Source organism: Xiphophorus maculatus, chromosome 15, assembly GCF_002775205.1.
Source record: "Xiphophorus maculatus strain JP 163 A chromosome 15, X_maculatus-5.0-male, whole genome shotgun sequence".
Classification (NCBI taxonomy): domain Eukaryota; kingdom Metazoa; phylum Chordata; class Actinopteri; order Cyprinodontiformes; family Poeciliidae; genus Xiphophorus; species Xiphophorus maculatus.
Genome location: NC_036457.1, coordinates 23,712,995 through 23,737,921, shown reverse-complemented (window position 1 = coordinate 23,737,921; position 24,927 = coordinate 23,712,995). Strand labels below are relative to the sequence as shown.

The window sequence follows — 24,927 nt, the reverse complement described above, 5'->3', positions numbered from 1 at the left end:
CCTGATTTCTTCCAGACGGGGAGGATGTGATTCACAGCTGGCATTATTAAAATACACCTCAACTGATTGCTTCAGATTATATTTGCTCCACTGCTTATTCAAGAGTTAGTTATGACAGAAGCTCAAAATAGTAGAGGTGCATTTCCTCTCCTTTCTCGAAGCCAAAGAAAACTTGAGCTGTGTGACCGTATATCTTGGTCAGACTCTGCTTCCAGCAGCTGCAGGGTGAGCGTCGCCATCACTGCATAATTACAGGTATAGTTATGTAAATCTAGTAACGTCAAAATGACTCTCTTCTTGCTCAACATGAGAGAAACTAAATATGGCTATTGCAGACCCAATTCTAGCTGACTTGAGGAAATCAGGGAGTGTGCTAAGAGGTGCTGATGATAGGCTGCCAGACTTGCTCCCTAATTTGGACTCTGACACAGGAAAGCTGAGTGCTTCTTCAGTAAGCGGTGTCCCCGCTGGTTTGACAATTACGTAACACAGCTGACTGGTGATTTCTGCATCTGTTACTCTGCTGAATAGTATTTTGATATTTACAAGGCAGCGAGTGGACAGGAATACCACCGAGGGTTAAAATGAACTCCTGTCAGGCAGCATTGGAGGGGCAATCATGCACAGTGTGCCTTGTGTGGATGTCAGTGTAGCATGAATGCAATTTCCCCCACTGACCTTCCACTGCGTTTCTGATTTCTGGCTTCATGGTGTTGTACAAGGGTATACTTAAGCTGTTAGGTGTGGGTGATGCACTCAGTGACTCAAACAACAAGCAATAAAGGAAAAAGAAAAAAAAAACACTTATTTGAGTACAAGGAGTTCTATGAAGCGATTGTACTAAACTGAGAAATACTTCCTAACTTCCAAGTTGCTTTGTGCCTGAAGAAGAGATTCACTACTCTAAATTTTGTGGCTGATTTTTGATCTACTTTAATTTTTTTTTAAGGTTTTGTTGGCTCTAGTGGCCTTTATTTGAAAGTAGTTTGACAGGAAATAGCAGTGTTGTATAGTAACGAAGTAAAAATACTTCACTACTTTACTTAAGTATATTTTGGAGTACTTCATACTTTCCTGGAGTATGAAAATTTTTGATGACTTTCACTTTTACTTCACTATATTTCCGAACTTAATTGCGTACTTTTACTCCGATACATTTTCAATGTGTGGTTTAGTTACTCGTTACAAAAAAGCGAGAGAGAGAAACAAAGTGTTTTGATCCCACCTACTGATTAGCAAGTAGCAAGCAGGCTACCGAACAAAGTCCGTAGCCTGCTTGCCTGGGCTTGTTCATCACCACCAATAGGATACACCTTCTTCTTCTTCTTTTCTATTATGGCGGATCACAAGCAACTTTAAGGTGCATACCGCCACCTACTGTACATGAGTGTGTAGAAGCATTACTTCACATCTATTAAATTCTATTTTTTAATTTTGTATTCTTAAGATAAATAAACAATGCTTTCCTTAATTTGTGAATATCTATTATGTTTCCTTCATTTCCTAATATACCTTTAAGATTCCATTCATGCCCTATATTTCTAACTATTCTCTTTAATTCTTCCCTTTCGAGTTCATTTGACTTACAGTTCATCAATATGTGTTCTACATTTTCTTTCTCTCCACATCTCTCACATTTATCATTATTTTTCCTCCCTATTTTATAAAGCATGTCATTTAAGTAGGTATGACCTACTCTTAATCTACTAATTATTATTTCTTCTCTTCTGTTTCTTTCATTAATGCTTCGAATTTGAACTGACTTTTGTACTTCATATAATCTTCTTCCTTTCTTATCTTCATTCCACATTTTTTGCCATTTCTTGATTTCTTTACTTTTAATTAGGATACACCTGTTTCGCTTCTCCCATTAAACACAAAGCAAGTCTCGCAATCAGTAGCAGTCACATGGAAATTCTATCTTACAAAAACTCCCCGTCCAACTTGAAGAAACACATCGAGGTAACTAATTATGAAATGGTTATAATCCTCCTGTTTCAGTAACTATAGCTTGGTCACTAGGCACTACTGTATTGTGAAATCTTGACCATAAATGAACTTTGTTTGGCATTGTTTCAGTTCCACACGTGGTGTATTTAGCTTAGGCCTAATGTTGACTGTATCAGGCTACCTAGACTCCTCTGTTCAAGGGGGACAGAAGCCATAGCGATAGCAATTTAGACTAAATTTAACGAATATAGGAAAGGCATGCAAGTTCAAAACCAGGTTTACAGATGCCAATAAGCTGCATTTCCCTCCCAATTCTTTTTTTCTTTTGCATAATGAGCAGTTGTGTGCACCACCTACTGACTGTAGCATTGACTGATTCACTGATTTGTGAAGTAGAGTAATCGTAACAGCTGTTTTTCTTCATGTTGGCCGCATTTTCTGTACTATTTATTTTTCTCATGTTCAGCACTGACCTTACTTGAAGGGAAAACTTAAGGCTTACAAAAACTTTGTATTTTCTGTCCTGGAGGGTTTACTAAGAAGCTGGTTCAGTTGTAAAGCAGGTTAAGTTAACCTTGTGCTATAGGTAAAGCACCTAATTTTCTTAACTAAATGATGCCTGCAGGTATATCTATTAGCAGGTTTAATTTTGCCTGCACTTGGTTGGGTACATTATTTTAAGTGTATTTGACAAGTTTACCAAAATATAAAAAATGTCATTCAAACTGCATTTGCTTTGTTTTACTTTTTACTTGTACTTTTCATTACATTACTTGAGTACATCCATTTTTACAGTAATTTCCATACTTAAGTACAAGAAGTTTCAGATACTTTAAGACTTTAACTCAAGTAACATTTCAGTCAGTGACTTCGACTTTTACCAAAGTCGTATTTTGGAGAGGTACTTGTACTTTTACTTGACTCTGAGATTTCAGTACTTTATACAACACTGGGAAATAGGTTAATGAGAGAGGGGGAAGACATGCAGCAGATGTCGCCAGGTCGGGAATCGAACCTGCGACCACCATCACGAGGACTACGACTTCAATACGTGGGTGTGCTTTGCCCCTGCGCCACCACAGCATCCATTTTTTACATTTTTATTTATTTTTATATTTTAAGAGACAAAACTAAAAAAAGTTAACATTTTAATCTGTCTTTAACATCTGGTAGAATTATTACCTCACTCAAGGGTAGAGGTTTCAATACTTTGAATAAAGAATGGGGGAGCTTTCAGTACCTCTAAAATAGTTTTCTCTTTGCGTATTCTACAGGAATGTAGATCCTAAAACTCAAAGGATGCTGACATTTCTCAATCCAGCATATTCCATAACTGCTTTGTGATTCAACTTGTCTACGCTCTAGTTAACCTTCATGTTTTCTGCTCTCAGTCTTCCACTCTCTCTCAGCCTTTTACAGGCTGAATTAGCGTGCCTCATAGAAAATACTGCTTACTCTTAAAGGCACCTTATACGTTGTGCTTCATTTTAAACCATAATGCTGGCAACTGTTACCGTTGTGTGATGGTGACCCGGTAGCAGCATCCACTGTGGCCACTGGGCAGAGTCCGTCAAGCTGAAAAACATGAGAGTTCCAGTAAGACCAGATTTCTTGGTTAATCTCTGGCCCAATCAAATCATAGCATTACTTGATAGACACATTCCTGCCAGAATGTATCTGCATTTTATGACTACCAACTTTGAAGCCTAGAGAATTTTATTTGCTATTGCTCAGTTGATCCACAGACCTGATGTGTTGAGTCCTTGAAATGAGGAATAATGAGGAGGAATATGATGGCTGTGTTGAGCTGTCAGCACTGAAGGCATCAGACATGTATTAATAATCATCCCATCACCTCTGGAGCTGTCAGCCCTATAGAACATGAAAGACCTGGACTAGTCCTCCTTCAAATCAACCCTGGCTAATTGCTTTCAAACGGAGTGGCCTTTGACCCCCCTGCATGGTCACAAAAGGTGTCCCCGCCTCGACCAGCATTGTTATGCAGCAAGTACTCTGTCCTCTATCGGACTCTTTAAAACTATTTTCAAACGCAGGCAGTTCAAGGGTAGTTTGTATTCTTCTGCCTGAAGTGTTCATGGTGAATAGGATTCACTGGGGTTGAAAAATTCCCCAGATAACATCCAGTCAGCCATTGGTGGGTAAACATGCTGCCTTTTCACTGATGTCTCGTCACTCACATTTCAGTGAAGGACTTTGTCCTATAAAATAAGGGAATCCTGGAAAATTTTGGATTTTGAAGATATTTGACCAAATAATGGAAAGAACTGAATTATTGTTTAAAAGAGGAGGTGCGGTGAGGTGAAGTGCATGCAGATGTCCTTTCTAAAAAGTCATAACCATCAGTGATCAGGTCTATGATACACAGTACCTTACCACACTCTAACCTGGAAACTTAAAGAAATCATGTAATATGTAAAAGAATATAGAAAGGATTATACGACAAAAACAATAAAACCTTTTGCTAAATATGAAGATTTCCTTAGTGAGTTTCAGGCATTGGATCTTTTAAATTGTTCAACATTTAAATTTAAGATTTTAAGGAGCTGGCAAGTTTACTTTGTAAAAGTGCAAAGAATAATCTTGATAGATTGTTTTGTTCAGCTACAATCTGATTTTATGAGTTTAATTTTTGAGTTTGAGCTCTGTTTGTTCACAAATATAACATTTATATATTTATTTGTTTTCTCAGCAATTTACAATTACCACTGATTGCTTTTAGGTTTTCCCCTTTCCCAGATTCCATTAAATCTATGTTGAATGTTGCTGTTGGTGCTGATATTCTTAGCAGTGAGAGGGGCTCCTGAATCACATTCTTCTCAAGGCAACATAATAACATGGACCGGCCCTGGATGATGAGCTAAATCTCCTGTACTATGCATATCTCTGATGGATACAAAGGGAAAACGGGGGAGATTTATTTTATGAGGCACTGCTAGACAGTAAGCTATCCTATTTTCCTGACTGTCTACTTTTTAATAACTGCCACAGAGTCTGTTAGGTTTTAGGGAACAAGTTTTCCCGATCTCCACACGGCCCCATGCAGAAACACTGCCTGACTGTAAGTAGAGAAGGGATTTGTTCTGCTGCAGTTTGAAGCGTTATGGCACTGCAAAAAAAGAAAAAAAAAACCTACATTCTGCGATTGAAACACGGTCGTACTAATGCACCGTCCCACCAAGGAACACATAGACAACAGACATAAAGCCACGCACTAGGCCAACGTCTGTTAGATGTAAACGCATCTTTGTTCACAAAAATACATCATTGTCACTGGATGACACGCTCAACACGCACCTCTGAAAGTGTGACAATAGGTTATATTTGTGGTTCATATCAAGCTGCGCAAGCAGAGCAAACACGGTGGCTTTTAAACTTGACTCATACCTTGATGCTGTATTTTCCGAAGAAAAATGATTCCTCACTGGGGGTTCATATAAATCCTGATACAGATGAAACTTTTCTTCAGGAACTCCTTCCAGTTTGATTGAGAGGTGGGGTGTGAACCGCACCAAGGTAAACTTGAGGTGCAGACCATGACAGTTTGCTACATGACCAACGTGCAGAGGTGCCAGCTGTGTGATTGGTGCACTCCCAGGTTTGTGCCCTGTTCAATGTATCATCTCTAGACCTATCTTTCAGGAATGATGCTGCTCTGCTGGTAAAGTACAGATTGCAGCACATATGCTTGCTGTCCAGGGTCACTGATGTATTTAAAAACACTATTTTAAACTTTTATTTTATTCTTTGAACAAGTAACGTTTAGTCTGGCGTGGGGTCAAACCATCTGATGAAAAGGATGAGTTTACTATTTGAATCAGAACATAGGGAATGACAGGCAGGACTTTCTTAAGGAAAGGTATAGGCTTGATATCAATACAGCAGGAAGAGGAGCTTAATTGATTTAAAATTTTACTAAGCTTTTATAGTTGATCAGTTGAAATCTAGTGATTTTCTCTGTATTTATTATGCTTGGCCATAGTATTGGTACTGAATTTGCTGTTGATGTGCAGATTAACCCTGTAATCTTTTATATTTTTTTCTGTAAAGAAGTTGGCAAATTCATTGCAGGCCCTGAAAGGGGTTCAGTTTTACTGAAGGGCTTTGTGAGCCTGTCAGTTGTTGCAAATAAAGCTCAAGCATTGTTCATGTTTTTATGATTTCTGCAAAGAAAGTTTTCCATGCATGTTTTAGTGTTGAGTGATAGCTATGCAGTTTTTCTGCATAGATTCCATAATAAACATGGGGAATATTTTGGCTGAAAGCAGGTCATCCTGGATCATCTAAGTGAGGGTTTCTCCCTGTTAGTTGTCTAGTCAGATCCAAAGTGTGAGATTTTGTTTTCTCTATACATCCCAGGGTGTTCCAGGGTGAGCTGCTTGATGAGATGCATGTGTCCTCTTTGTTGTTTTGAAGAGGAGTTGTTTCTTTTCCAGAACCAGCATTTATCTTGACATTCACCTCCAGTTGAATTACGTTTCTCCATCTGGCAATCTGATGGATGAGTCTGAGTTTGACGGTTGCCAGTTTGACGGTACTTGTCTGACTGCATTGTGCCAAGTGTAAAGTTTGTTGGAAGGGGGATTATGGAGTGGGTTGTTTTTCAGGAGCTGGAATTGGCCCATGGTTCTAGTGAAAGAAACTCTGAATGCTTCAGCATACCAAGACAGTTTGGACAATTCCATGCTCCCAACTTTGTGGGAACAGTTTGGATCTGGCCCCTTCCTCTTCCAACATGACTGTGCACCAGAGCACAAAGCAAGGTCCATAACAGTATGAATGGCAGAGTCTGGTGTGGATGAACTTGCCTGGCTTACTCCGAGTCCTGACCTCAACCCGATAGAACACCTTTGGGATGAATTAGAATGGAGACTGAGAGCCAGGCCTTCTCGTCCAACATCAGTATGTGACCTCACAAATGTGCTTCTGGAAGAATGGTCAAAAATCCCCATAAACACTCCTAAACCTTCTGGACAGCCTTCTCAGAAGAGTTGAAGCTGTTCTAGCTGCAAAGGGTGGACCAACTTCATATTGAAATGAATTGGATGTCACTTAAGCTCATATGTGAGTCAAGGCAGGTGAGTGAATATTTTTGGCAATATAGTGTATCAGAATATCACTTGAAATGATTGCCATCTCCAGTTTAGCCATATTTTAGAGACACGCTGCAGCTTTAAGGGGAGTTAGCATGTGGGAGGCGTGTTGTCCAGTGAGTCAATGAAGCTTGTTAGAACCGAGGTACAAGGTGCTTTCAGACTGGCTGGCTCCCAAAGCCATACAGATGGGAAGCAGGTTTAGGCAGATCAAGTCCCCCGGTACACATATGCTCTTCATGCTCACAGTTGGCTGCAAATATGAGCCGTTGTGTGGAATTCAGCTAAATGTTCGTCTCACATTAAAATTTAAAGGACAAACTTCTGTTTTTACAGTTGGAGTCCTTAAAAATGAGAAGGTAGAAGCAAACTAGCAAGTGGTACGTTTGGCTAATAAAAAACAAGCAGTTCATTTAGTTTAATTATCCATCTTATATGAAGCTGCAAATGTGATATGGATGAAAGTATGTGAATGAAAATATATCTTTGCTAAATCTGTTAATCAGTAACATTTATACCCTTTCATTTTTTTCAAGCTTGTTTTAGAATTAGGACTTGAGGTCATCAAATGCCGTTCTGATAAATATAAAAACACACACAAAAAAACTAGACAAAAAACAATATTTTCTCAAGATGAGTTTCTTAGCTACTAATGATTACAACCTAATCTGACTAAGCTCTTCTTTCAGTATGTCAAGGCAAACTGCAGTAACAGTGACAAACTTCCTTCTAGTATTCCTCTCAAAAAGAATTATCATCATCAACAGCAAAAATCTAGTTTTTGAATGAAATTCCACAAGGAGCACTGCTAAAATGCCCCTTTCCATTCAGCTGCCGACATTTAACAGCAGTCGCTTTCTGCTCTGTTGTGGGAGTTACCACACAAAGCAGAGGTAATCTCCATTCTGTCATATTTTGTTAGTGTCAGCCCAGCCAGGGACCAAACTGTCACTAGTTCTTTGTTCCTTGGCATCTACAGATGATGTTTTAAAAGCATTCAGTCTCATAACTAGGCTCCCTCCAACAGTAAATACGTGGTTGTCGGCAGTGGAAGGGAATAGACTTGTGCTGTAAACGCAACAATAGCTGTGAGTGTGTGAAATATTTGATAGGAGAGGGAGAGCAAAGCCAGCTGGAGAATCTGGAACCTAACTATGTTAACACACAGTTAAGGAAAAAAAGTATAACATGATGAAAACTCTTTTCTCCATGTGTCTAATCCATTATCCCTCAGTAAAGTAGATGTGTACTGCCTGTTTTTAATACAGAAGATTTTGATTATGTTTTCTAGAGGAAGCCGTATGTTCAAGTTAAAATACATGAGGAAAAAGTCCCTAAATGCCAACAATTTACTGAGCTTAAAAATAGGAAGGATCTCAGGCATTAAAGATCTACAAGCGTATTGTGAAAACATCCGTAAATGAATATATGAGTTTATATTGATGTATGGTTCATGAGGCGAGAACAGAGGCAGACAGAGACACTCATGAACTATCACCGTTCTGCCTGTTGCCTCAGAGTTAAAATCAGCCAAGCTGAGTAAAAGCAGGGAATATTAATAAATGCACTGTCTAATATATTCACAAGGTATTCACATGCAGAGCACGGTGAGAATTGACTTCTGGATCAGTTAGCTTTACAGGGGAAGGTGTTTGGGGTCACTAACACGTTTTGTAATCTTGCAAAATGAATGCACAAATGCTTTCCCAAACAGCCTCTTTAAGATCACCATAACAATTATACAATTTTCCGCTGTGCTAAGCCCCACAGGTAGGCTGAAAAGTGTTAGAGTGGCTGGCTGACTGGTCTCCATGATATCAAGTCAGTCATTAAATGCTGTCACATAGTTCTGCCTGAATGATTCACTATTTACATCAAACAGAACCCAAGGAGTGTTCCTTTAAAAATAGTCAAACCACAGCTGTGACCTTCATTTTAAAGACTAAAAGGAAAAAGACTGCTTTTCAGTTTTTGTTGAAAACCGTTTGTGCGGACCCTATTCTCATGACCTGGACGGAAACACAGGGGCTCTGCTCTCTGCTACCAGCTGAGGTCTGAGAAGGAAGTGGGAATGGGCTAAGCCATTACAACTGCTGCTGTAGTTACAAGGGCTTCAGCTGTGAATGTAGAAAGTTTCATCATGCTGCCCACTTCCACTGCAGCTCTGCTGTAAAAGCTTCTATTCTGGCAATTATTAGATGTGAAAAAGATGTGATAAAAAAAGCAATCTGTGAATCTTTTAGTTCAGCAGCATGATCTTACCATGAAAATATGTGAACACCTACATTTTATTCAGTGTGGAAAAATGAAAGTGATCAAACTCAAATCAAAACTGTTGAAGTTAATTTAAAACATGGTTTATGTTGCATTTAGTAGAATGCACTGAAAGGGGAGCCAAACATTTTCCCACTGGTGATTCTAACAAAGATTCTAATAAAAACAAATATTTTCTTACCTAGATTGTTTTATGTTTTATACTTACAGCCAAAACGGCTACAGAGTCTTATAATGCAACATGCAGAATCAAGCACTGTACAACATTTCCAAGAAAATAATATAATGTACCCATTCGTACACACGTTTATACACTGATATCCAGATCAGTATAAATGTGGGAAAAAAAAGATGTGGCCTTTGAACCTTGTCCAGCAGCACATCAACGTAATAGGAAGAAGCTAAAACTCACAACCTTCCGATCACAAGATGAGTACTCTACCTACAGATCCACAGTAGCCCCTCTATCTATTGTGACCCATAACCTGCAGCAGAGGGGTCTGCCCTCTGTTCCTTATGGAATGGCATCAAGGGGTTTTTGTAGCACTTTTCTAATGCTTTGTTGATTCAGAGAGTTTTATCATTGGCCTAAAATGACATAATCAGTGTTGTATAAAGTACTGAAATCTCAGAGTCAAGTAAAAGTACAAGTACCTCTCCAAAATATGACTTTGGTAAAAGTCCAAGTCACTGACTGAAATGTTACTTGAGTTAAAGTCTTAAAGTATCTGAAACTTCTTGTACTTAAGTATGGAAATTACTGTAAAAATGGATGTACTCAAGTAATGTAATGAAAAGTACAAGTAAAAAGTAAAACAAAGCAAATGCAGTTTGAATGACATTTTTTATATTTTGGTAAACTTGTCAAATACTTAAAATAATGTACCCAACCAAATGCAGGCAAAATCAAACCTGCTAATAGATATACCTGCAGGCATCATTTAGTTAAGAAAATTAGGTGCTTTACCTATAGCACAAGGTTAACTTAACCTGCTTTACAACTGAACCAGCTTCTTAGTATACCCTCCAGGACAGAAAATACAAAGTTTTTGTAAGCCTTAAGTTTTCCCTTCAAGTAAGGTCAGTGCTGAAAATGAGAAAAATAAATAGTACAGAAAATGCTGCCAACATGAAGAAAAAGATCTGTTACGATTACTCTACTTCACAAATCAGTGAATCAGTCAATGCTACAGTCAGTAGGTGGTGCACACAACTGCTCATTATGCAAAAGAAAAAAAGAATTGGGAGGGAAATGCAGCTTATTGGCATCTGTAAACCTGGTTTTGAACTTGCATGCCTTTCCTATATTCGTTAAATTTAGTCTAAATTGCTATCGCTATGGCTTCTGTCCCCCTTGAACAGAGGAGTCTAGGTAGCCTGATACAGTCAACATTAGGCCTAAGCTAAATACACCACGTATGGAACTGAAACAATGCCAAACAAAGTTCATTTATGGTCAACGTTTCACAATACAGTAGTGTCTAGTGACCAAGCTATAGTTACTGAAACAGGAGGATTATAACCATTTCATAAGACGTTACCTCGATGTGTTTCTTCAAGTTGGACGGGGAGTTTTTGTAAGATAGAATTTCCACATCTTCGGGCAGGAATAACATAAACTGCATGCGGTACGACTAATCTTTAACACCCACTAAAGAGTATATTGTGTTTAAATAAGGCCATGGGCTCTCATCACCAGCTGGTGGTTCCCCTGGAGCCGTGTCCGACGTAGTTGCAGTCGTTGTGGTCTCCGTCTCCTCCTCCATGTGACTGCTGCTGATTGCGAGACTTGCTTTGTGTTTAATGGGAGAAGCGGAACAGGTGTATCCTATTGGTGGTGATGAACCAGCCCAGGCAAGTAGGCTACGGACTTTGTTCGGTAGCCTGCTTGCTACTTGCTAATCAGTAGGTGGGATCAAAACACTTGCGTTTCTCTCTCGCTTTTTTGTAACGAGTAACTAAACCACACATTGAAAATGTATCGGAGTAAAAGTACGCAATTAAGTTCGGAAATATAGTGAAGTAAAAGTGAAAGTCATCAAAAATTTTCATACTCGAGGAAAGTATGAAGTACTCCAAAATATACTTAAGTAAAGTAGTGAAGTATTTTTACTTCGTTACTATACAACACTGGACATAATGTTTGTTATAAAGGTGGGTTTTTGGACCACTTGAAGAAAAATCATTTGTTAAGTCACTGATTTATGAAACATATGCCTGGTGGTTATTACTGCTGCCTTACAGCAGGAAGGCCCTACCTTTGAATCCTAGCCTGGGGTCTTCTGCCTGGAATTTGCATGTTCTACCCATACATGTGTAGATACTCTTCGGCTTTTCTGTGTTCCTCTCAAAGTCATAAAATATGTCTGTTATGTAGGGATGTGCAATATGACATAAAATTGATATCTATTGTGATGAGTGGCTGTAATGATATATTTCACAATATGTTTTTTGTATAAAGCTTACAATAGAATAAATCACATAATTAACTGGAACTTGTATACATGTGTTAAAATGTTTATTTTAACTGGTTTCTGTGGATTTTATTGCTATGTAATGTTTGTAGCTGTTGTTTTATGCTGCTGCCTATCATTACCAGGTCTCCTTTTTAAGGGAGACCTGGTAAAAATAGGCAGCAGCTTAATCTCAATGGTGATCACCTGGTTAAATCAAAGTTAAATACCGTAAATAAATTAAAAATATATCTCTATATAGAAACACACTGGCTTTAATGTATTGACCGTCTGCTTGAATCCTGCTTTTTCTTCCCAGAGTTGTGACTGGAACTTGTGGTCAGGTGCATTGCTGCTATCAAAGCAGATGCTTTGTTTTGAGGTGGTAAAACAAATGATTGCATTTCCCCCCATGACTCTACATGAGGGGAATATAGAGTCATGGGGGCAATAGGTAGATGATCTACAAAAATTTGACTCATGACACACAACAGTGCATTTCTGAAAAGACTTGTTTTATTGATCTACGTCCCTTAAACCTTTGATGTTTATGTTAGCTCTTAAATGTTTAATGGGATGTCCTGCTCTGCACCTAATGAAATCAAGAACATTGTAAAAATTTCAGATTCAAATTCAAAAATACTTTATTAATCGCAAAGGGAAATTAAATGTTGTTGTAAATCATTGTTTTAGATTCTTCGCATGGCTATTGAAGATACTGATGGCTTTTGGCAGGAAAGATCTTCTGTAGCAGTCTGTACTTTACAGAAACTGAGGAAGCCTCTGACTGAAGATGCGCTGCCTTCACAAGACATTGTGAAGAGGATGGTCAGGGTTGTCCATAATGTTCTTGATCCTATGAAGAATCCTTCTTTGCATAATCATCTCCAAAGGTTAGGTTTTAATTTAGGGTTCATTCACACCAGCCCTGTTTAGTCTGCTTTAATGGAACTCTAGTTTATTTGCCTAGAAAATTGCTTGCTTGGAGAGGTGTGAGTGTTGCAGTTTGGTCCCAAACTGAACCCAATCTATGGGACGATCAGTTTGAAAACTGATGCGCAGCTAAATAAGCATATTGTAACATCTGGTCCTTCAAGCTCATCAGTTGTCACATCCTAATCACATCAGGAAACTGATGAATCTAAAGGTGAATTGAGAAATGATCATTCTGTGTTCATAATAAATACATACATATCTCATGTACATAGAGTTCTAGAAAAGTTGTTATCTGATAGAAGCAAAAATAATGCAGCAAAGACAGGATTATGTTCTAGAAAACCTATGTTATGTATTTTAGTCCCCAGCTGTGTTTTCTCTCTGTGTGTTTAGTAGACAAAGACATCTGCTGGTGAGGAAAATAAACCAGGTTTAATTTAGCACCTTTAAAACTACAGCAGGGTTAGACTGGTAAACAGTTCAGAGGACATGTGGTGGCAGTCAATGCAGTCAAATTTCATAAAGTCAAGCTCAACTAAAGGATTGTTGTGTCTGTGGAGTGAAAGCTTAATCGTCCTTGTGACCGACTGACTGTGCAGAGAAAGGATAGATTGTTCTTGTGTTTTGGGTGGATTATGAGGAGATATGTCACAACAGCAGTCTTTTTTTCAAGGTCTTGGGTTCTCACTGTCGTAGCCATTACTGTCCAGAATGCCGATGAGACCTAATGAGGTTTTAATCCAGTTGGAGTCATTAGTAGCAGGTCATCTTAAAACAATCTAAGGTCAGGCTGCATTAAGGCTCCAGAGGTCGGCTCCCACTGGGTCACTGAACACTCCACCGGCTCTTCAGCACATTTTCTTCTTTAGGAAAAGACAGTTTCTCTTGTTGGTCCTTGATTTAGGAAGAACAATACACATGTATCTATTTTCCTCTGCAAAGTTAAGTCTGTCTTGTTGTTGTAAAGTAGTTGCTGCCAGCATGACTTGATCTGGTGAAAAAAGTGTTAAGCTGATCTTAGCACACCCTCATTTACTAGAAAGGGAGTTCTGAAGTTGCTGTCTTGTGCTAGAATTCTTTTTTCTTACCTTAATTCAACCAGGAAAGGCCCATTGAGATTAAGAACCTCTATTTTAAAGGAGTCCTGGCCAAGAGACAGTAAAGGTTATACAATTACAAGTACCTATACAATTAAAATCCCATAAAAATAACTAATAAAATTTCACAAATAAGGGCTGCACATTGGCATACCTGAAAACTCTTGGCTACATAAACATGGAAGATGACCCAAGAACTTAAAAGTTGGTACTGTGGAAGCATTTTGGATACATTTCAGAAAAAAAATGAATCACTGACAGACAAGATACAAAGGATCACTGAGGGATTAGATTTAAACCTAAAATACTTAAACGATCAAATTCAAACAATATATTTCTACACAGCGTGCAGATTACTTAAAACATAGACTGAGATTTCAAAACCAGTGATTCTGTTTGTGAAAACACAAAAGAACCATAATCAGAAGATTTTTTCTTTTTATTCTTTTTTTGTTTTGGCATCAGGATGAGCAAAGATTACAACAAACTGCTTCTTTGGTCTAGTCACATCTGAGGGGATTATCAGACACTGATTTCTGACAAGTTAACATAGTATGATTTGTAGGATTTTTTATATGCAAAAATAGAAGGAATTTTAGTCTTCCTAGAAATACTTCTTAAATCCTCAATATGGTTGGGCATCGAGTCTTGAGAATCGTTTGGATCAGGACTAACATTTTCATTCTTCACAAATCGTTCAAATTTTTAAATGTTGTAGCCTAGTTTTGATTCACAGTCTGCTGACTGAAGAAGCTTCCGAACTCCAGCAAAGAAGAATCAGCTGGAAGTGTGCGCCGCAATGGACCGCGCCACAGCGGTCGCGATGTGGCTTCACTTTAATAAACAACTGGCTCAGTGCAACGTTTGAACAAAGAATATATCATGCAAAGAAGTGAGCACAATAACCATGCTTAAATATCTCTGGATTCATGGTGTAGAATTGATAGTTTACTCCATTTAGATGCACTGCCAACCCCCAGCCTAACTCTGTTCACAGTTTATGATTTTATACTGTATCAGCTGCTGAGCTGGACTTTTTCTCTTTTTTTGTTAACATGGCCAACGGTGTAAATGTGCTTTCATCAGCTTTTCAAAAATAAAGTTTTATTGCAAAAATATAACTCTGTGAAAAGTTTCATAACATTTATATTCAAGTACGATATTGCAGTATAGTGTGATATTTATATAGTTGGAACTAGTTCTGTGAAAAAAATGCACAGTACAGCTTAGTAAAGCATAGTAAAGTAAAAAAGCTTTGATTTTAAAAAAATAATAATTGAGAAGTTGAGAATTATTTTATCCAGAATCTATAGCTCATTTAAACCACGTAGACTTTTTTTTGACTAAACAGAATCGGAATCAGGAATCTTTAAGACGCAGAATGGAAATGAGGAATTGGAATAGTTTAAATTTAATCGACGTCCAATGAAGCCCCCTTATGAGCCTGAGATATGTATATGGCTCGGTGTGACCTGGCTGTATCTAGGCCTGTCACAACAAATCAATTAATTACATAATAAATTAAACCAAGTTCATTTCCTGATGTATGGTTTTTCTCTCTCTCTTTCTACCAAAAACTTGATGACAAAAGTTAGTTTGGTGTTTTGGTCTCAACCAGCCCTTTTTTTTGAAAGACAATTTGTTTGTATTAACTCCATAATTCATTTCATTGTTGTTTCTGTTATTTTGTTTATTTATTTTGGTTATTTATAATATCTTGCAGCTCCAGTGTTAAATGTTCATTACAGTTTAAAGTTTATTGATCTTTGAGAATGTGTTCTTGCATTATTATGCCATTACAATTATATTACTTGAAAATTGTCTCTAAATAACAATAGAAACATTTACTGCAATAACGTCTAGGACACTTTGTCATCCAGCAAAATTAGCTATCTTGGCAGGCCTAAATGTATCATCATATCCATGTTCTTTGGCTTTTTTTCTCCTTGTGCAGAAAGACATTTTTATTGAACATTATTGCCATCCACAAAAGCTATTTTCACATTTTCTAAGATGTCCTGTGTTGTAGCCCTGCTTGTGTTTTGCCCCAAAAGTCGCTTGAGTCATCAAGATTTCACACTGTTTGTAAAAAAATAAATAAAAAAATTCTGTGCTATTTGAAGATTTGTGGTAAACATGTTTTTTTCTCCTTGGGGTGATGTTCAGCAAACCAAAATGCGTGATGTTTTTCCCCACTCTAGGATATTTAAACAAAGCGCTGTAACTTGATGGTGATTATAACCAGGATAACAATAATTAATGATGTTCTGGAATGGTGGAGGAAGATTTGTGTGATTTATGAACCTCCCAACTACACAACAGGTGACTTTTACAGCTTAGGGAAGAAAATCTCCTGAGGCTGAAATGCCTTTTCATTCGCTACAGGACACTGTGTGCTGACTACAGAAAAAGTTTGGTAGAGTCTCTGACAAAAGTTTAAAATAAAGACTATCTAAAAAAAAAGAAAAAGAAAAATCTGTGTCCCAAAGTTTTCAGTTCTGGAGACCGGTTAAAAACTAGCTGCTGTTGCCCAAACCGCACCAGAAGAACCGTGTATCAGTAAGACGGTCCTGTTGGACCGTGTCCAGAGAAAACAGCAACAGAGCAGTAATTACCGGAGAGCTAGCGGTTGATACTGTAGCATCGTCAGAGGTAGTCAAAGAAGATACACACGACATGACAGAAACGTAGCTAGCAGCCTTGACTACACACAGTTTTTAACTTCATATGGTTTCTTCAAGCAAAAAAAACGGCCTCTGTGCCAGTTTAGCAAACCTAAATATCATAGTATTTAATCCAGTCAGATGGACACTTAAAATGAGTCATACAAAGAACCTGAGGTAATTGGTGTACATGAGACTGGTGTCAGGAGGTTCCAGGTACAGCCCTTTCTGACGAGCTGCATCGTCAAGGAGAAGAAGGGTCTGCTTGTTTCATTGGAATTAATTAAGTGAATTGTCATTCATGATTTACATGTTGTACTTTTCTGCTGGCTGGGATAATGTTTGCTCTGTAATTGAAATTTGGACCTCAGGGTGTAAACATTTTCAAGGTGTTTCCATGAATATTCATGGGCTCATGGGGGCCGCTGAGTGTTGATAAAAAGGCTTCTGTGGGGCTAATTTTTGTGTGCATGTGTGTGTGTGTGCTGAGGGGGTTTGCCCTCCACTTATTGACATGTTCCTTTCCAAACAGCTCCGTCTCAGGTCAGTGAGGTCATCAAGGAGAATGTGCAGCAGCGCAGCATCCAGCTATCCTGGCAGGAGCCGCAGCAACCCAACGGCGTCATCACCGAATATGAAATCAAATACTATGAAAAAGTGAGTGTACAGTACATGTAGGTGTGTTTGTCTCTTTCTGAAAAGCCTTTTGCCTCCATATCTCATTTTACATCAACATTTCTGCACTCGATCAGTTTAGGTTCCCTCTTCAAGCTGCTCTGAGTGACATTTTGCAAGGACCTCTTTGTCTTATAATTGCAATAATGACTGATACTCATAAGATTTTAATCAGGTTGTGGTCCTTCGCAACCACCCCCACACGTGTTAATACACACACCACATACACACACACACACGCCCGCACACCCTCATGCATACCCACACACACAGACATATTGTCTTAGGCTGCAGCAGCGCCAGAATTAGCAGTCTGCTACTGTTATCTAACTTTACCTTCCACATAGATCTCAGCTCTCCCTCCCTGTGTCTCAAGTCTGAACACATCAGCTTTTTACAACCAGGTTTAATGGAGCGAATTTCACCCAGCAAATCAAAGGCAGGGAAGCAGAGCCGTGATGCCAGTCCTGCTGGCTACAGACTCTCACACTCTCTGACGAATCAGTCTCCCGTGTCACGTACTGTGGTTGAGCTCTGCCCAACTGTAAAAGTGGAAAATTGGAAACAACGACAACACCCCTAACAGACCATGGCATTCCATTTGGGCTTTTGCAGGGCAAAATGCTCAGATCTCAACAACAAAGTACACAATCCATGCAGCTTTGACAGAGAAATTTGATCAAACTTATTTATGTCTATATGAGGAGGACTGGTCCTTGTAGAGAAGGATTTTGGTCGAATAATGATGTTCTGTGGGGTACATAAATAATAAAAAAGAAGGTATTTTCATTTAATTGATCTGCTGTTGCTCAAAAAGTTGGAATAATTTGACTTTAAAACACAGTTCTATTGTTCACGTAGATTGCTTTTTATTAATATAAAATTATTTGTGAAAAATAAATCACATCTTCAAAAAATATTCCAGTTGTATGGGATATTGTGCAATTCTCAAAATAAAGCTGTCACCTCCATGAAAAACTGTTTTCCCTCTCAAAATACAGTTTTAATAACACAATAAGTAGTTAGGTTTTAATAACCAATGTAGGATGTGCTGTTTTTTTGAATTACTATATTATATTAATAATGTGAAACAGTTACTCCCAGCAATGATCATAAATATTTTTATAGCATATCATAAGCAAGAAAAAGAAATACTGGCAATTATTAAAAAAAAAAAAAAATCTTATTTTCTAAGACAGACTTGGTGATTAGAGAAAGATTTCTGAATGGACAGCTGGTTTAAGCTGGTTCTGTTGAGAGGTTGTGAGCAATTAATGTATTACTTTTAGTTGATAATTGATTGCATTTTTATGTTAGTAGTAATCTTAAAAGAACCTGGCATATTTTTGAATATTATAATGGTGATTTTTATTTGCCATTAATCCACATGGTTTCATCATCACAGTGTCCCCAGAACTCTTTAGGATGTTGCCCTCTGAACTCTAGATCAAATGTGGGCAGATAAAGCACAGAGGGAGGCCAGGTGATCATCAGCAAACAGTTTAATGCGCAGCACTTGAAATGTTATACCATAGCATGATAAAGCAAGTTTTGCAATACAAACATCCTGTCATGACTGTGCTATTGGATAAATGAACATTTCAATATCAACTGTGATTCAATGTATTGTTCGGCTCTAGTTTTATATAAATACAAACACAACCGACTGAAATTAACGATTTGTTAAAATACAACCAAGAATAAATTAAACTTTTAGCAAGGTAAATCTGGAAAATGTCAGTTTGTACAAACACTATTTCATAAACTTATAAACCATAATAATATTTGAATATAATTGGTTGCATAAAATATTTAAATTGATATTTTTAGGGAGGGATCAGGGAGATCTTATACAAAATAGAATGTTCTGAGCATGCAGACCCAAAAGCTCTTTATTGCAAAACGAATACCATTTTGCAACAAATGTTAACACTGTATATTTTTATACTGCCTTACTGTCCCATCGGTTTATCAGCCTGGGTGGATGTGCTCATTGCAGTGCACATTGAACGTTCATTAATGCTGTTACAGGATTGTGTTTAGATATGTAAGCTTTTTGCTTTCTTTTGTTTTTTATTATTTTAATCAGACTGCTTTTTACTGATACAATGTGTTAAAATGTGTTGATGAGGTCAGAAGTTGTCTGTGTCTGGCAGTTGTAGCAGAAGGTTCTTGTTTTTATCTGAAAGTTGTTGTTTTTATCTACGGGCCTAGCTTAGTTTATATACCTAAAAATCCTTATTTAATTATTAAATAATAATTGTAAAGTAAAGTAACATTCTTTCTGGTTCTGCAATAAGCAAAGAGAGTACCGTAATACTGAGCATGTGCCTAGTCACTCCATTCACTCTAACTTCAGCTTTTGTAAAACATGCCACAGGGTATGTTGTTTCATTATGTTGATCATTTTTATAGTAGAACTTAAATCCTGTGAGCTTCTGTGAAAGTGGACTGTGAAAGCCTTAAGTTTTTCGTAACTGCAACAAAACTAATGAGCTATTTGTAAGCAGGAGGAGAAAAGGAATGAACCTACATGAAAAGTCAAAGGAACTGCAATGGAAAAACAAAAAGTTTTAATTGCTTTTAAAAAAGACTGAGTAGACTGAGCAGAGAAAATGGTGTGTCTCTGATGGAATTAAAGCTGTGGAAATATGCATTACACTAAATCTTCCAATATAATTGTCTGTCCCGACAGAAAGCCTCATTTGAATGTTAATCTGAGAATTCAGAATGTTGTCATCTCAAATATTTATCAAGAACAGATAACTACATTTATCACCTCCATTTATCTGTGCTCATTCAAAGCAAAGATCTCTAACTAACTTTTCAAAAACATAGGCATACCTTGAGAACAGTAACTGCTAACATATCCATATTTATCTTGTGCAGGACCAGAAGGACCGGATCTACTCCACAGTGAGGTCCAGATCCACCTCTGCTACAGTGAACAACCTGAAGCCGAGCACGGCTTATGTGTTCCAGATCAGGGCTTTCACAGAGGCAGGATATGGAACCTTTGGACCCAGACTGGAGATAACAACCAAAGAAGAAGCCAGTGGTATGGTCTATTAGTATGTGTTATGTGTTATTTTTAATGGTGAGACTCAATTAAAATTTTTCATCAAATTAATTGCCCGGTCAGTAATTACTTAATCAAAATTAATTGCATTTTATTCCAAAACTACATAGAAACAAAACAATCATGCATAATTCAAAAATCCTTTTTGCTGCTAGATTGTTTTTAATCTGTTATTTAGGTTATTCAACCATCAGCATGGGAATGGAGAACCGGTTCTCAGTAGGTCAATTCCTTGGAATCGTTAAGCTGCCAGCTTAACGATTCCACTTGTTGGTTCTCGTAATGTGTGACGTATTTGAGTGATTGTATTCTACAAGCACCATATTTCTCTTTAGATAACATCCAAGATGGCGTCACGGCAGAAGCTCTCCAAAATATCCATATATATCACAAAAAAGACGATTCTAGGGCCAGTTGCAACATGTTCGGAACAATAAACAATAAAAGGAGTAAATACCTCCAACATTCTCAAACAGTTGACCGCACAGCATGGAACTGATTTGAACAGACGTAAAGTATTTCATACGTTGCTTATCAACGGCGGTGGAGTCACCGCTGTTGCTAAGCAACGTATGAAATCCAGGGGAGAGATCTTCCAGCACAGCGTCTCCTGCGCGTCCTTGTTATTGTATTAATCTTAGCATCATATTGTATGAATAATTTTCACCTATATTAACATTTGCAGTCATATTCAATAAATTTAAATATAGTTTCAGACAAGGCTCGTTTGTTAAACTAAGCACATTTTTCATTAGAGCAACATTTTTGCATTAAGAATATTTTTGTTGGTCTGATATAATATTCTAATCTTAAATCTCATGTCTTCATTAGTTTTAATCAAGAAATCATCATCATAAAAATAAATAAAAGCTGTCATACGTAAGAGATTCTTCTTTTTTAAGTCAGATTTATTTTGTTTTAAATTAAATACATCATGGTGCATATTTTGAATACAAGAGTTTATGTCCTAACTCAATGCGAATTGATAAGTGACTCAATAAGGAATTAAATCAATAAGCAACCTTAATAATGGAATCGGTATCAATAAATTCTTATCAATTCCCATCCCTTCTTGCAACAAAAGTTCCAGCTCCGGACTTTTGTATGTAACAGAAAAGTCTTTTACTGTGTTAAAATTTTTAACATGTTAAAGTGTATGTAATTATTTAGTCAAAATTAATTAAAGACACATTCCTAATCATTTTCGATCATTATTACACACTAAAATTTGTTTGTCTTAATTTTCTGTCACCAATTTTCTGCTGGAAACATCTAATGAACTTCTTTTCTTTGATAGCTGATGAAGGGTTGGTTCTGCATGTGAACGTTATATGAGCAAATCATTCTGGAGTGTAGTTTTTTCTGTCTCAACTATGCACACAACCTGTTGTGTGCTTCCAGCTTTGGCAGTAATAGCCCAGGGAAATAATTTACTTTGAAGCCAAGCAAACACAAATTGCTTTGACTTTATGCTGACAACAAGCTGCAGGAAAATCACTAAGCGCAAGGACAGGCTCCTGTAGTGTCAGGAGGATACAGTCATTTAAATCTAATCAGTTACATTAACTATGCCCTTCGTGTTTTTGGGAGATCGTCAGAGGTGTTTATGTTGAGGATCAAAATGTCTCATATTATGAGATCTTTAATAAAAAAGGCTTTCATCCGAGATGAACTGAGCCCCAGTCGACTCTTTTGTTTTATCAATATTTTTGAGGTTGTTAAACTTTGGGATTCTCGTGATTTAGCATTTATTTCACAGCATCATTTAAAACAACAACAAAAAAAACATGAATTAATTTATTTGCTTATTTCATTTATTTGCTATTTAACATACCTTATGTTAACATGAAGAAAATATTTGAATTAAATGGAGTAGTTTGAAGAAAGAAATAATATCAACAATGCATCATTGAGTGAAATTGTTGATGTGTGGTTTCCAGTTTATTATGATCAAGAGTAACACCCAGGAATTTGACCTCTCTCACATCTCTTTGATTGATTGATTGATTGACTGATTGATAGATAGATAGATAGATAGATAGATAGATAGATAGATAGATAGATAGATAGATAGATAGATAGATAGATAGATAGATAGATAGATAGATAGATAGATAGATAGATAGATAGATAGATAGATAGATAGATAGATAGATAGATAGATAGATAGATAGATAGATAGATAGATAGATAGATAGATAGATAGATAGATAGATAGATAGATAGATAGATAGATAGATAGATAGATAGATAGATAGATAGATAGATAGATAGATAGATAGATAGATAGATAGATAGATAGATAGATAGATAGATAGATAGATAGATAGATAGATAGATAGATAGATAGATAGATAGATTGATTGATTGTGCATATTTAAGTCAGGCATCTTTGTGTAATTTTTTTCCAGAAACAAAATTTTTTGATGCGTTTTGCATTGAATATGGTTGAAAAACATCTCAGTTCATTCCAGCACTTTGTGTTTGCAACAGCTGTGCTTTTATGCCAGCTGCCGGTTGAGTAAAAACATAATCACTTCATAATTAAATTATTTCATTTCATGTACGCTGACTATGCAGATTTTAAAAAATCAATGTTCACTATATGACAGATGCACAGGTAACATAGGTAGTAAATTGCAGTACAGTGAAAGCAACCAGCTCACAAAGCCTCTAAAAACTTCCATGTAACAGTCTGAAGATGGAAACCCTGAGGTGTGTAATTCAACAGCAGAACCCCCCCCCCTTTCCGTCCCATCCCAAATATAACAGCTGATGAAATACTGGCATGATTCTCCATCTTTTCCATCACTATTTTTCCTTCAGATACACTTGATTTAAAATGCATGAACTTCCCCTCGTACGCAAGTTGAGTTTAATGTATATGAAGCTGCTTCAAGCAGTTTTTTGGAGCTATCAGCAGTTTGTCAGTGCAAACAGTCAGAGAGCTATGAGAGCTCTGAATAGGAAACAATTCAACCTGAATGTGCCTTTGTTTGAGATGAAGGACATTGCTGTCGCCGCCTGGGACTATTAAGCCCACTTTCTGAAACAGTAGAGCCGTGTGTATGAGGACGACTGAAATAGAAAAGCCCTTATTCCAGTTCTCTCTCAGGGGGGAGAATGGCAGAGTGGGGGGTGGGATGGTTATCAATCTCCATGCTGTTCACTGGGACTTAATTACTGTCTGTCATGCAGATTGCAGTTTTCAGTGTTGGGAAGTTCATACTGAGCATCTCTGTCTGTCTGTTTGTGTATGCCTCTCATCAGCTGCGATTGTCTCCAGTGAGCAGAACCCCGTCATCATCATAGCAGTGGTGGCCGTGGCGGGGACCATCATCCTGGTGTTCATGGTGTTCGGCTTCATCATCGGGAGAAGGTACGCTCTCGCGGGCCCCATTGACTCTCCGCTCCTGTGAGTCTGCGCTTGTCAATTAGCCTTTCTGTCACTCACAGGCCTCCACCACGGTGGAGTCTTCACACATGCACACATGTGCACGCATCATCTTGTGGCATGCTGCGCTAATGGCTTGTGATGCACCATTTTCCCCTCCCCATCCACCAACCAAATTTTTAAGCTGTTTTTGTGGAGCCATTATAAGACAAGCACTCCACAGAGAGAGCTTTGGCCCTGCATTCCTGTGTGAGAGTGTGTGACATGGAGAGGTCATGATGAAGTACGGTGCTGATTTTTTTCCATCATCAGAAACCACTCAGCCCACTGTCATTATCCCCCTTGCATGAACAGAATGCCAGCCAAACTTGCTTGTCATGATGAATACATCAGAATTTCCTCCTTTATGTATTTTTAGCAAATCTTGACTTTATGTGGATCTAAACCTTCAGATGAAGTACAATAAATGACACGGAGTAAAGTAAAAAAAAAAAAGCATCACTCTTCATTTTCAGGTTTAAAAGTGTTTAAAAGTGTAGGACATAAGATCACAATAACCTACAAAAGTTGATGTGTGAATTGTTTGTCTCAGTGACTTTTTGTGAAATGCAAACTCCAAAAAATATTGCAGCAAATTCTCCAGATGGTACAGTACATCCTGAGATTGACAGAAACTGAAAAACTGACATGTTAGTAATATGCATACCTATATTCTGTCACACACACAGGCAAGTCAAGCTGAAGCTATTTGGTCACAATAACTAAAATTTTCACTATGCATTAAACTGCAGTTTTTAAAAAAGATGTCTAAAAAAGATGTTTTTTACATATTTGCTGAAACTTTCACCATGTTGTGGCAGTATAGTATGAGATAGATTGAGTTCTTCACCTCCACCCTGAGCTTCTATTGTTGTCTGAAGAAATGAACCACTCCTTGTCAAAAACAACCAATCAGAGGCAGGAGGAGGGTCTTTGCACTGTCAGTCAACCTCATGTAGCTAGATGCTAATGCTGCTAAATGGGCTAAAAAACAACTTACTGTTCCAGGAAAATCTACCATCTATTGGTGGCCATGCTAACTAGCTTTAGCATTCACAGCAGGTTCTATTCTGGTGAAACAACTGTAGCATAGGTTATCAATCTACACCGACGACGTGACAATATTAGTTTGCATTATTTTGTATTTTGTTTTTATTCATCCGAAAATGTTTTAAAAATCCGAGCCCTGGTTTCCTGTATGTTATCATGCCGTGGAGACAGTAATGTCTCCCTGCACAGATGTGGGTAAAGATGTT

At 37.6% G+C, this 24,927-nt stretch overlaps 1 protein-coding gene across 2 annotated transcripts in view; it reads left to right on the top strand.

Moving 5' to 3' along the window:
• The window catches only part of epha7 (EPH receptor A7), a 131,681-nt gene that overhangs the window by 80,870 nt on the left and 25,884 nt on the right, over positions 1–24,927 (top strand). Inside the window, exons 6-8 of one of the 2 annotated variants that reach the window (XM_023347225.1) lie at positions 17,017–17,141; positions 20,049–20,217; positions 23,509–23,653. In XM_023347225.1, the coding sequence (XP_023202993.1) occupies positions 17,017–17,141; positions 20,049–20,217; positions 23,509–23,653 (439 nt within the window). The remainder of the gene's footprint in view (positions 1–17,016; positions 17,142–20,048; positions 20,218–23,508; positions 23,654–24,927) is intronic. The other variant, XM_023347226.1, reaches the window with a different exon arrangement.